A 12,644-nucleotide genomic window follows, 5' to 3' on the forward strand; every position below is an offset into this window, starting at 1 on the left:
ATATTAATATTTTACACTATAATATCTGTGGTATCATGTACTGTAGTTCGCATTATGGCATCCGATTATTTTTTTCTAGACCACCAGCCGATACGTACTCAAATGTATCAATATCACCTATCTACATTGGCATATTTAATTTCCTCAACAAATTGCTGTAAATAAATATTATAGATAGAGCTATAATAAGAATTGCATTTGCCTTCACCCAGTGTGCTTTTTTCGGGGCTTCTCCTAGACGTACGTTCGCATTGAACTTGAACGCAAAACAAAATATCGAGTAAATGATCAAACAATCGGCGGTTCCGCACAGAGCACGCGCATCTAACATACGGCAACAAATGTTATCGTTTAAAAAGTCCACGAGTCCAAGTATGATCGTTTTGCTCATTGGTAGCATGATGCATGAGAGTGTCTTTTCCGGCCATCTAGGGGTGTCATTTAACAAAATTTGTTTCGCTTCAGGCCCCACCCCAGGGAGGGGGGAGGGGGTAGGTATGGGGGTGGGGTGACCCAAATACTTAGTGTGCGAACCCCCCCTTGACAGATCCTGGCTACGGCCCTGGAATGGCTGGACAATCATTATAGGAGCGCAATTGATGAATTACTTATTGACACATACATCAAACATAAAAGGAATGGCTGGACAATCATTATAGGAGCGCAATTGATGAATTACTTATTGACACATACATCAAACATAAAAGGAATGGCTGGACAATCATTATAGGAGCGCAATTGAGGAATTACTTATTGACACATACATCAAACATAATAGGAATGGCTGGACAATCATTATAGGAGCGCAATTAATGAATTACTTATTGACACATACACCAAACATAAAAGGAATGGCTGGACAATCATTATAGGAGCGCAATTAATGAATTACTTATTGACACATACATAAAAATAAAAGGAATGGCTGGACAATCATTATAGGAGCGCAATTAATGAATTACTTATTGACACATACATCAAACATAAAAGGAATGGCTGGACAATCATTATAGGAGCGCAATTGATGAATTACTTATTGACACATACATCAAACATAAAAGGAATGGCTGGACAATCATTGTAGGAGCGCAATTAATGAATTACTTATTGACACATACACCAAACATAAAAGGAATGGCTTGACAATCATTATAGGAGCGCAATTAATGAATTACTTATTGACACATACATAAAAAATAAAAGGAATGGCTGGACAATCATTATAGGAGCGCAATTTTTTTTTTTCTCTTTTGTGGTTAACCACCACCTTTATTCATTCTTTCATACAAATTTCGTTCACATTTCATTTTCATACATTAAATTTCTGTTTTCTACTTTTTTCGTTATTTTCTGATTTTTACTCTTTTAACCTTTATACATATAGTGGTTTGATTATATGCATACAAAAACTGTACATCTTAAAATACAAAAATGGATGCCACTTATAAGTTACAACATGCCTAGTGTATTCATATCTTTTAAAATATATTTAAACTGAATCCAGGGATTCTGGCATACAGGTTTTTTAAGTTCAGTTTTAATTTTAATTATGTATATGACGTACACAGCTATTGAATACAATTGGTTTTTTAATTGACATTTACTTCCTAACAGGAGTTCTTTGAACGAGCTACTGCTGTTATTTAGCTTTTTAAATATATTGTCAATTTTTTCCCATAGTATTTGATTACGTCTACAGTAATAAAACATATGTTTTTCGTCTTCAATGACTCCACAATTGTTACATATGTTATTATTTTTCAGTTTCCAGTTATACAGTTTTAGATTTGTAGGTACAACTCTATTTAGTAATTTGTAATTCAATTGGGCAAATTTCTTAATTTTTTCGTTTTTCACTTTTCTTTTCCAGACATCACACCACTTGATATCTTCATTAAATATGTTATTCCATTTAAGTATGCTTTTCGGGGGAATAAAAACATTATTAACAAAGTTAGAATAAACATCTTTTGTTGTCATCTTAATTATATTGTTGATATTGTATTCCAGATTCACATTCATATATTGGTTCATATTTGGCATATTATGTTTAATTATACTTAACCACTCTTTTGGAATAGCTCTGGTTAGAGAAACATATTCAGCTATCCAGTTTTTCTTAATACGTAATTGTTTAATTATTTCTATAGGTTTCATTAGACGATTGAAAATAATTATATCTCCAATTTGATTAAAACCTGCATCTATCCAGTTCTTAAAGAATAGTGGTTTGTTTCTATATTTAATATCATTGTTACCCCATAAGTTTTGCTTTATCACTTCTTCATACTCGTTAATTGTACCTTCATTATTCATATTATTAAATTCAACACAACACTTTAGAACATTATAATAAAAAGATGGTATAGTATCTAAGCCCATGTTATTTTGAAAATTGATATTTGACATACTTAAAATTAGTTGTTCGGTTCCAAATTTATTAAAATAGTATAGTGGTAAGATTTTCCATCTTACGTGTTTTCTACACAGTAATTTTCTTGCCCATATCATTTTCAGAGAGTTTATGTGTAATGCGAAATCAGGCATACCTATGCCCCCTTTAATCATCCTACCGATTAAAGTTTTTCTTTTTATTTTTTCTGTTTTTCCATTCCATAAAAAGTTATATATCAATTTATTTATTTTAAAAATAACATCATCTGGTACATCAATTATACATGCATTGTATGTTAGTTTAGACAAAGCTAAACTTTTTAAAATGGTAACTTTGCCAAAACAGGTTAGGTTTCTTCCTTTCCATCTATTGAGTAGCATTTCTAAGTTTGCCACCTTACTATCCCAATTTAATTCACTGCATTTGTTCTCATTATATCCCACATAAATACCCAAAATCTTAATTGGTTCATTAACCCAATTTAGACTGCATGGTTTTTGAATTTTGTTTACATTTTTGCCAATCCATATAGCGTTGGTTTTTTTTTTATTTAAAGTCATACCAGACACTTTACCAAACTTATTAACAATGTTTAAACCAATCTCTATACTTTTTTCATTTCCCACAAAGAGTACAGTGTCATCTGCCAGCTGCGCAATGCGAACTTCCTCACCATTATCATTGTTAGGTAAAGATATTCCTTTATAGCATAGGAGCGCAATTAATGAATTACTTATTGACACATACATCAAACATAAAAGGAATGGCTGGACAATCATTATAGGAGCGCAATTATTGCACATTCTAAAAATAATTTATATTTTAGTGTTTAATGCATTTTTTCAAATTGATGGAACATTGGCCCTTAATGGAACCAATCCTTACATTATGGGTTATATAACGCCTAGTTTAGATAAAAGTGTCTATTCAAACATTTGGCAAATAATTGTTACATTTTCTTGATTTAGTAACTTGGCTATCTTTCAGCTCTTTGTAAACCCAGCGACCATTCAGATATCGAGGGACTCGAGTCAAATAGAAAATGGATAGCATTGCATTTGTCTTTGAATTCAAGTCTGTCAAATGTATCTTATATTTGTTATTATTTTGTACTCAAATAAAAAAATGAAATACTGTACTACATTTAAAAAAAAATTGTTTATTCAACTGTGTATCATATTATACATCTGTGTATCATTAGTATTATGTGTGGGTGGTACATAGTAAACACACAATCTATTACATAAGAATACATTCTCTGGGTAAATAAAAGAAGTGGCTCCTTTAATCAACAAATTTGTTATTATTTTGTATTCACATAACAAAATGAAATACTGTACTACATTAAAAAAAAATTGTTAATTCATCTGTGTATTATACATCTGTGTATCATATAGTATTATATGTGGGTACATAGTAAACACTCAATCTATTTCATAAGTATACATTTTCTGGGTACATAAAATAAGTAGGCCCCTTAATCAACAAATATCAAAATAAACAACCTCAATCACCAACGAAATCCTGTATACTTTCTGCTGAAATAAGTTATGTCTCCATGCCTAAACTAATAATATTTCATAATTATATTCAATCAAAACTGTAAAAGTCAACATTATTTATAAAATGAATTAAAAAAAACAATTAAGGGCCTAAAACAATAAATGAACTTATGTCTAATGGTTCCTTTGATTCTGATCATATATATTGTTGATTCAACACACTAACATTTGGTGTGGCCATTGTTTGATGCTCATATGGTTTAAAATCTACACTGATCAGACAGAAAATGTTAAAGTCAATATGCACATGGGATCTATCAATTGGTACTGTGGTACCATACATTGAATATAAGCTAACCTAATATAAGCAATTCAAGAGGGCATTTTGTTTTGTTTTTCTCAGGGAGTGAGGGCGCAGGAAGTGAGCAAGAAATACCAATTGTACAGTACAGACCACTGATGGATAAAACTCACTCACCACATTCATTAGATTAGTTCTAAATGAGTGAGAAATTTCATTATTTCTCAATATACTCACCTGACACTAGTCTAAGCATGTCTGGCTTGGCTACTTGACGGGATACTGCCAAGTTCTAGGCTACCCTGAGAAGTGGAAGGAATCTCACTTGTCCCAGTAGTTATGTTTATAAAAATACCTTTCCAGTAATTTCTAACTTCTTTATTTCTAACACAATACATCACAAAAATGAGAAAGCCCTGAAGGGTGTTAAAGATACAGAATAATAAGTTGTTGATTCTGGAAGCCTCTCCAATCGCAAAGAACCCAAAAAGCCATGTTAAGCCCATTACCAAGGTGATACTAATTGCATTTTGCAGCATCCGGATTCCATCATTTTTCTTTTGCCTTTGAAACTTTCCATGTTGGAACAAGCTATGCATCACCAGAATAAACACCATTGCGTTGAACAGCAGTGCAATAGCCACAGGAACAGCAACACTTACATACATTCGACTCAAGGCCAAAAAACAACTGGGAAGAGAGATAATCCATTTATATACTTTGAGCAAAAATAAGTTCAATACAAACAAATCAATTCCAACACTTGATTTAGCAAAATTAGTTATTTATAAACATGTTTGCCGCAATATGATTCATTTTGTCATAATTTACATTTTTTTACTTTTGATCAACATTTCGGAACCATTTTTTAAATTTGACTAATAATAAATTATATAATATTACTGTATTTTTGTAAAATTATGGTGCATTACTTACTGGTTATTTTCATCTACATATTCATCAACATCCACAAAGATTGTGGCCAAAACAATAACAGCTGGTGTACCTGTAAGAGACCATTTTTATTTCAAGACTCAAAACACACTACTGTGACTATTTCTTACTGTATGTTTTGTGAATGATATAGCAAGTTTATTTACCTGATTGAAAGTAAATATTTAAACTCACCCCATCCAAAAAGAATGGATTTAAAAAGAAAATTGGAAACATGGGAATTCAACACTTTCACAAACAGGTAATACATCATTACAGCTTGTACGGTCATCCAGAAAATTGAAGAAAGCAGAAAGTAATGCAATATCGCCCCCACAGCAGTACACCCATATTCATTGCGCTTGTTTTGGTCAATTCCTGCAAGGAACACGATGTACAGACACAGCAATGAGGCACATAAATTACACAGGATTTTCTTTGGTTCAGGTTTTCTTAAATTTCTAAAATGAATGGTACAAAAATCATATTTAGAAAAAAAAATGTAAACATTATAAATCCAACAATATAGGCATATTAATAAGTTTATTAATAAAAATGATAAATCAATAAAAATAATATAGAGCTGCTGGTAATTATTTTGATGATTACTATGACAAGTAGACATGGGTCTAGCTTAATACATAAATATTTATTTTTCAAAGGATATCTCATATACTTACCTATTAGTTGCGAAAGTTAACAATGTGAGACTAAGCCCTGTGATTGATAGAGCTAAACCTATTTTGGTAATTATTTCAAGAACTGGATCATCATCTTGAGGGTAAAAATCCTATAAAGACAGTAAATTGGCTTTCTTAAGATAACTTTAAAACATAACAAACACGGTTCTATGTTCTGTTATTTATAAAATGTTATTTATAAGAATAGAAAATAGAATAGAAAGCTATAAACATTTTATATATACATTAATTAAATTATTGTACCATAAGAACAGCAAAATTAGTGAGATGATCGCAATTACAGTACTGTCTATCTCTACCATCAGGGGATCCACTAATTAGAACACATCCCTCACTTGACCACCCTCCAATACCATTCTCCAATGCAAAATCCCAAAACACACATTCAGTGTTATCGTTTTCCTCAGTTATCTACAAAAGGAGAATGCAAACATTATATTTACAGTGTTATCCTGAAGCAGGGATGCAGAGATTTGCCAGACTAAAATTGGTAATAACAAGGCCATATAGATGGCTGCAGTCGCGTGCTCATTGGTGTTTACCGACCGACCGACCAACCTACCAACTGACCGAAATTACTGAACATGTTTAAAAATGTTGAAATGTTTAAAAACATTATATTTTTTTAATTTACACGTGCGTAGCCTGTCACTTTTGACGTGCTCGTATAACGTAATTTCGAGTTGAAAAGTAAGTCAAGACTAGATTTGAACTCGTCACTAAGGACGAGTTAGGTTATCCGCATCGCAAACGCCACGTGCACGTCATACGTTAGAATATTGCGCGCAGAAAAACGATTAAGCCATTGAAAAAAATGTTAGTGCGCTCTCTATTTTGTGTTACGTCTAAGTATATACAGTATACACTATACTGTATACGTACTACATACAGTGCAGAATAGGTGAAAATAAGTGACCAAAGTTATTGACGCTTTTTCACATGATGACGTCATAAACATTTTAAAAATGGTAAATCATGCGAAAGATATTTGATTGACCTAGACAATAAAAAAAAATGGGGGAAAATGGAAAACGGATAAGTGGAGATGCGCTCTATTAAATGTGGTGCGCTATGACGAAAGAGACAAAAATCCTATATTTTATATTCGAGTAGCCATACGATGACGTCACAATGTCCGGTTAGCCATATTAATGCATGATTCGGTAAATACAACTCATCAACTTCCAGAATATGTAATTAAAAAAAAGTTCACCACGTAGTTTAGAATTTATGACTGTTTAAAAAAAGGCATAATTTTGACGAATTTTTGAACTTTTTCATCAAAAACGCGCGCAAATTGTCAAATTCTACGTGGTTATATGACGTGATATTAAGTCAAAATTGTTTAAAAATTGGTAAAATTACTAGAAAAGGCTGGAAAAACAAAAATAACGCAAAAAAATATGTTTTTTGTGCTACGTGCTCAAAATGACATGAAAGGCGTAGAAAGTTGATTAGAAATTAATTTTTCGCATCTTGAAATTTTAAACGCGCGTGCGCGCGTAACTTTCTATAAAACATGCCATTTTTAATCCATATAAAATTTGCGCTTGATATGACTTAAATTTTCACCAAGTGTCAATACAAAATGACTTCTAGTTTTTAATCTATGATCAATCATTGAAATTCATAAAATCGCGCGTAACTTACGCTGCGCGACTCAACATTCATAAAAAAAAGTTTCTTGCACATCTACAGTTCAATCTTATGACAAAGTTATACAATCTTATGTTGGCCAGAATTAGAGATACGCTGCGAACAAAATTCCGGGAAAGAAAGAAGAATAAAGAAAAAAAAAAAGAAAAAAAAAAAGATCGTGACAATAACAAGGGGTTATCCGCCAAGTGCGGATAACCAAAAACAGAAATCGGGCAAAAGGAGTGCGCAATAACATTTAACACGCAGTGCGCGCGCAAAAATCTGCGCACTCATGGCAATTTTGTAAACGCTTAAAATTGCCTGAAACGTACTCTTATTTCATCGAAAATAAATTTTGAAAATTGTAAGCGCTCGTACGCATGCGTCAGATGCGCTACGCACGTAATTGTATTGCTATATGATGATTTATGCCCTGAAATTTATGAGTACCAAATTTTATTTAATTGGTTGTGAAGATATGATTACAAACATGATTTCGTTAAATCCTGCGTAGACCGCGTAATTTTTTATTGCGCACCGTGAAAACATAACCACATTGATTCCTGGCCATAAGGAATATACTGTGAAAAATTGACTTAGCTAATTAAACTGATATCAAGATAAGGTCAGAAAGCGATAAAACACATAGTGATACCAGACCGACAGACAGACCGACCGACCGACCGACCGACATAGTGAACTATAGAGTCGCGTCCACGCGACTAAAAATGGTGCAAGAAAATTGTGTAAGAAAATTATAGGCCCTACATAAAATAAACACTCATCTAGTAGTGATAAGTTAAGCCATTAAAAACATAGACCAAGAGCAATCAAAGATTTTATTTTGTCAATTGGATAGAAAAGGACAATATTATTTAAATTTTTTTGTATTTAGTAGATTTTACATCTTATATAGTACATCAGTAATTCGGTACTTCACTTAATTTTTCAAACTCGATTTCTATATCGGGAGAACATTGTTTATAAAATTCCATTAAAATATACAGTATACTCTAATTATTGATCTTAATAGGTCTATGATTTTAGATGTGTTTAAATTGTATGAGTTGCATGTGCTTAAATTTATTTCCGATTTATTTTATTCTAGATTACCTCATCATATTATACTATACTTTAACTATGTAAACCATCCATTTAACACCCGATTTAATGACCCGTTTAATCTCTCGATCCCCTTTTGCCGTACGACTCTATCTCAAACCAATATAACATACCAAGGTCCTAAACTCTGGAATAAACTCCCAGTAAATATTAAGTCAATTTCATTTAGAACACAATTTGCCATCAAAGTCAAAGAACATTTAATAACCTTATATGATGCTTAGTTTTTTTTTCTAGTTTTTTCTATTTAAAAAACAAACAAAAAATGTGTATAATACTCTTCTATTACTTATTTCATATTCATATTGATAATGCCAGTGAGTTATTAATTTTCATTTATGTAATTAATTTTCTTCAGATTTTTCTTTTTCAGAAATGATATACGTTCTAGTTTAAGTTTTGTTTATTTTAAAAGGCCAAAACTCGATAAGCGAAAGCTTTTTTTTTTGGTCTTTTGTCTTTAGTTTGATTTTATGTATGTGAAAAAGAACAAGAAAGAAAGACAATAAAGATTATTATATACTATATGACAATTAACACCTTGGTTAGGGGTTACTTTCTCTTGAGCAAGGAGAAAAGAAGGTAATATTTGAACTTTGAAATATTTAAGTTTCATGAGTTTTCATGAGCTATGTAAAATAACATTGAATGATTTTTAACAAAAAACAACACCCAAACCCACCTGTGTATGCCTAAACTTTAAAAGTCAGAAATGGATTCCTAATTTAATCAGTTTAAATAAGAAAGATTTAGATCTTCACCAGTCCCTTTTTTAGTCCGACTCATTAATGATGAATATTGAATAGGCTGGCACTATTTTAACTTACAGGTGGACCAATTTTAATGTGGTAAATTATTATTTTTTTTTTTTTTTTTTTTTTTTTTTTTTTTTTTTTAAACTAGTTTTACCTTTTATACATAATGTATTTATATATTTTTATCAAATTTTGTAAAATACTACTTTTCAGCCTTTTGGCTGCCGTTGTATTTTGATGTCTTTTTATGAATAAATATACCTAAATGAAATGAAATAATACTTTAAGCATTATATTTTTTCTAGTAATAATACTAAAATTTACCTCTGCTGGAATGAACGTGGTTGTGAGTGGCTCAGATAAAGAAATTGAATCTGGTTTGTCTGGTACTGAGAATGAAATAACTGGACCATTGGGTCTCCGCTTCGAACTGTCATATTGAGGTGATTGAAATAGCCTACTATTTCTGTATGCAATCACAACAACCCGAAAATTATCACTGCCTAAATTGAATAATAACAGATACGTTGAGCCAAAAAATATCAAAATAAATTAATGAAACATACTGACCATGTAATTATGAAGATACAAACACTGACCATTTTTATTCATAATTTCTGATGTGATACTCGGTGGTAATTGAATAGAAACTTGGACATCATCAGGCACCATATTTCCTTGTAAAGTTGTGACATCTTCCAGACCGTTTAAACCATCTGTTGACCCATATGCTAATCCAGTGCTGCTTACATCATCAGTATTTAACATCTGTCCGAGCACTGCAACATTCACCATACTTTCTTTGTAAACACCATCTTGTAGTCCAACTTGCCCAATCTGTTCTTCTAGTGACACAAGAATGTTTGTTGGTGCTTGCGACATCATTTGACTTTCCATCACAATATCTTCATCTATTTTAAACATGTTATTTACTGAACCAACCATTGATGATGCCACCTAATATTGATTTTTAACAAAGAAATGTATTTAGTTTTCTAGCCTTATGTCACTTTTCCATTACTGAACTGCAGTACAACGACATAATGAGGATTTTAAATTGTACTACGGAAGCATATGTTCTATAAGATTCTTTATCACAAATTTGTGTATTGACAAAAGCTTTAATGTTACTTCAAAGTTGTAGTAGGAAAACAGGGAAGACAAGATACGTTTTCTTCATTATTTTTTAATTGGTTGTTAACTAATTTTATAACTACAAAAAACTAACCAATGTAGAGTTAGAATTAACAGACACAATATCCTGCAGAATAACAGCTGTACTTTCTAGTGCACTGCTGGTGATTTCATCAGTTCTCAATGTTATGTTGTAGACTGCGACACTTACTTCCTCAACATTATTTTCTGTTACATTAATCTAGATAAAAATTTCTTTTAATCATCAATTCAATTAAGGTGTTAAACAATTTTAAAATAACACTGCTAGAGAATGTAAACACTATGAACTTACAGCTATTATTCTTGCAAGTATATCTTCTGCAGTTGCAATTCCACTGCAATTTGATATTTCAGGTATAGAATACCACATAGCTGTACTTAACCAATCACCAATACAAGTCCAATAAGCCGCTGGCTCACCATCTAAAACAAGAAGTTTACATTGGAACAACCAGGACCTAAAACTGTGATGTACACAGGGTGTGCATAGCTCAATAGACAATTCAAAATAAGGCATAAATATTTCTTACTTTAAGACAAATATTGCTTAACACATTGCCTAAACAATGTTAAATGTGAAGAGTATTGCTACAGTATTTGCATCAAAATGCAAAAACAAACACTGTAAAAGAAATAAAACTAAGGGATAATATTTTCTTACAATCTTTTTTTGTTACATCACACTTTTCTTCTGACCCAGTAGTGTGCCCAACTAATGTATCAGGAAATGTATAACCATTATATACAACTTCAAAGCACATTTCTGTGAAGACAAGTCATCATTCTTACTTTTTAACATGCTAAATGTGTAGATATTGGAATTGTTAAACATTTTAGTTTAAATTAGATATAGTCACTTTGTGATGAAATTCTCAAATGGTCAGTAGATAATACAATAACAACTGCTATAGAAACTAGAATTTAATTCGTCACTTTGACGAATTATAGGTGATCATTTTTATCATTTGAAGGAAATTAAAATTTAAAAAAAAAACCACAAAGATAGCAATTTCTGAAGAAAATTATCTCAGCAACAACATATTAACGTGTAGAAGAAATTTAAATACGTGAAATATTAATGCGCGCTCTTAATGAATTATGACGCAAAAGATGAAAATACGACTTTTTTTATTTAACTGGCCATATGATGACGTCACCACATCCGATTTGCAAAATATTTACATGATTTCGTATCTAAAATCCAATAGCTTCCAGAAAACGTTTTAATCGTGATTATCACATTTTATTCTTACGAGCTATAACAGATTAAAATTTACTGTAAAGATGAAATTAATGCCATTTGTAATTTAAATTTTTAGGCATGATGACGTCAAAAGAATTAAAATATTTTTAACTCATGCGAAAGATAGTTGATTGACCTAGACAATATCTAAATCGGGGTGAAAATGGAAAATGGATAAGTGAAGATGCGCTCTATTAAATGTGATGACCTATTACGAAAGATACAAAAATCCTAAATTTTATATTCGCGTGGCCATACGATGACATCACAATGTCCGGTTAGCCATATTAATACATTATTCGATATCTACAAATCATCAACTTCCAGAATATGTAATAAAAACAACTTTCACCGTTTAGTTTAGAAACTACGACTGTTTAAAACAAGGCCAACAGCCATTAAGTCGCGTGCTACAATGCATAGTGATACCGGACCGACAGACAGACCGACAGACCGACAGACAGACCGACAGACAGACCGACAGACCGACAGACAGACAGACCGACCGACCGACATAGTGAACTATACTGACCGAAATTACTGAACATGTTTAAAAATCTTGAAATGTTTAAAAACATTTATATTTTTTTAATTTACACGTGCGTAGCCTGTCACTTTTGACGTGCTCGTATAACGTAATTTCGAGTTGAAAAGTAAGTCAAGAAAACAGAAATCGGGCAAAAAGAGTGCGCAATAACATTTAACGCGCAGTGCGCGCCCAAAAATATGCGCACTCATGGCAATTTTGTAAACGCTTAAAATTGCCTGAAACGTACTCTTATTTCATCGAAAATAAATTTTGAAAATTTTAAGCGCGCGTACGCATGCGTTACATGCGCTACGCACGTAATTGTATTGCCATATGATGATTTATGCCC

The 12,644-nt window shown here is 31.9% G+C and overlaps 2 protein-coding genes across 2 annotated transcripts in view; one reads left to right on the top strand and one right to left on the bottom strand.

Moving 5' to 3' along the window:
• The window catches only part of LOC140040484 (small ribosomal subunit protein eS26), a 375,295-nt gene continuing 362,651 nt past the window's right edge, over positions 1-12,644 (top strand). The window contains exon 1 of the mRNA XM_072086468.1: positions 1-4. Coding sequence (XP_071942569.1) covers positions 3-4 — 2 coding nt within the window. The 5' untranslated portion in view covers positions 1-2. The remainder of the gene's footprint in view (positions 5-12,644) is intronic.
• LOC140041134 (adhesion G-protein coupled receptor G7-like) overlaps positions 3,569-12,644 on the bottom strand; it is a 29,067-nt gene continuing 19,991 nt past the window's right edge. Inside the window, exons 8-17 of the mRNA XM_072087551.1 lie at positions 11,185-11,286; positions 10,816-10,946; positions 10,576-10,722; positions 9,947-10,304; positions 9,672-9,850; positions 6,076-6,243; positions 5,812-5,921; positions 5,327-5,592; positions 5,135-5,204; positions 3,569-4,888 (exon numbers count right to left, since the gene is read on the bottom strand). Coding sequence (XP_071943652.1) covers positions 4,447-4,888; positions 5,135-5,204; positions 5,327-5,592; positions 5,812-5,921; positions 6,076-6,243; positions 9,672-9,850; positions 9,947-10,304; positions 10,576-10,722; positions 10,816-10,946; positions 11,185-11,286 — 1,973 coding nt within the window. The 3' untranslated portion in view covers positions 3,569-4,446. The remainder of the gene's footprint in view (positions 4,889-5,134; positions 5,205-5,326; positions 5,593-5,811; positions 5,922-6,075; positions 6,244-9,671; positions 9,851-9,946; positions 10,305-10,575; positions 10,723-10,815; positions 10,947-11,184; positions 11,287-12,644) is intronic.

This window comes from Antedon mediterranea, chromosome 2 (genome assembly GCF_964355755.1).
Source record: "Antedon mediterranea chromosome 2, ecAntMedi1.1, whole genome shotgun sequence".
NCBI classification, from domain to species: Eukaryota; Metazoa; Echinodermata; class Crinoidea; order Comatulida; family Antedonidae; genus Antedon; species Antedon mediterranea.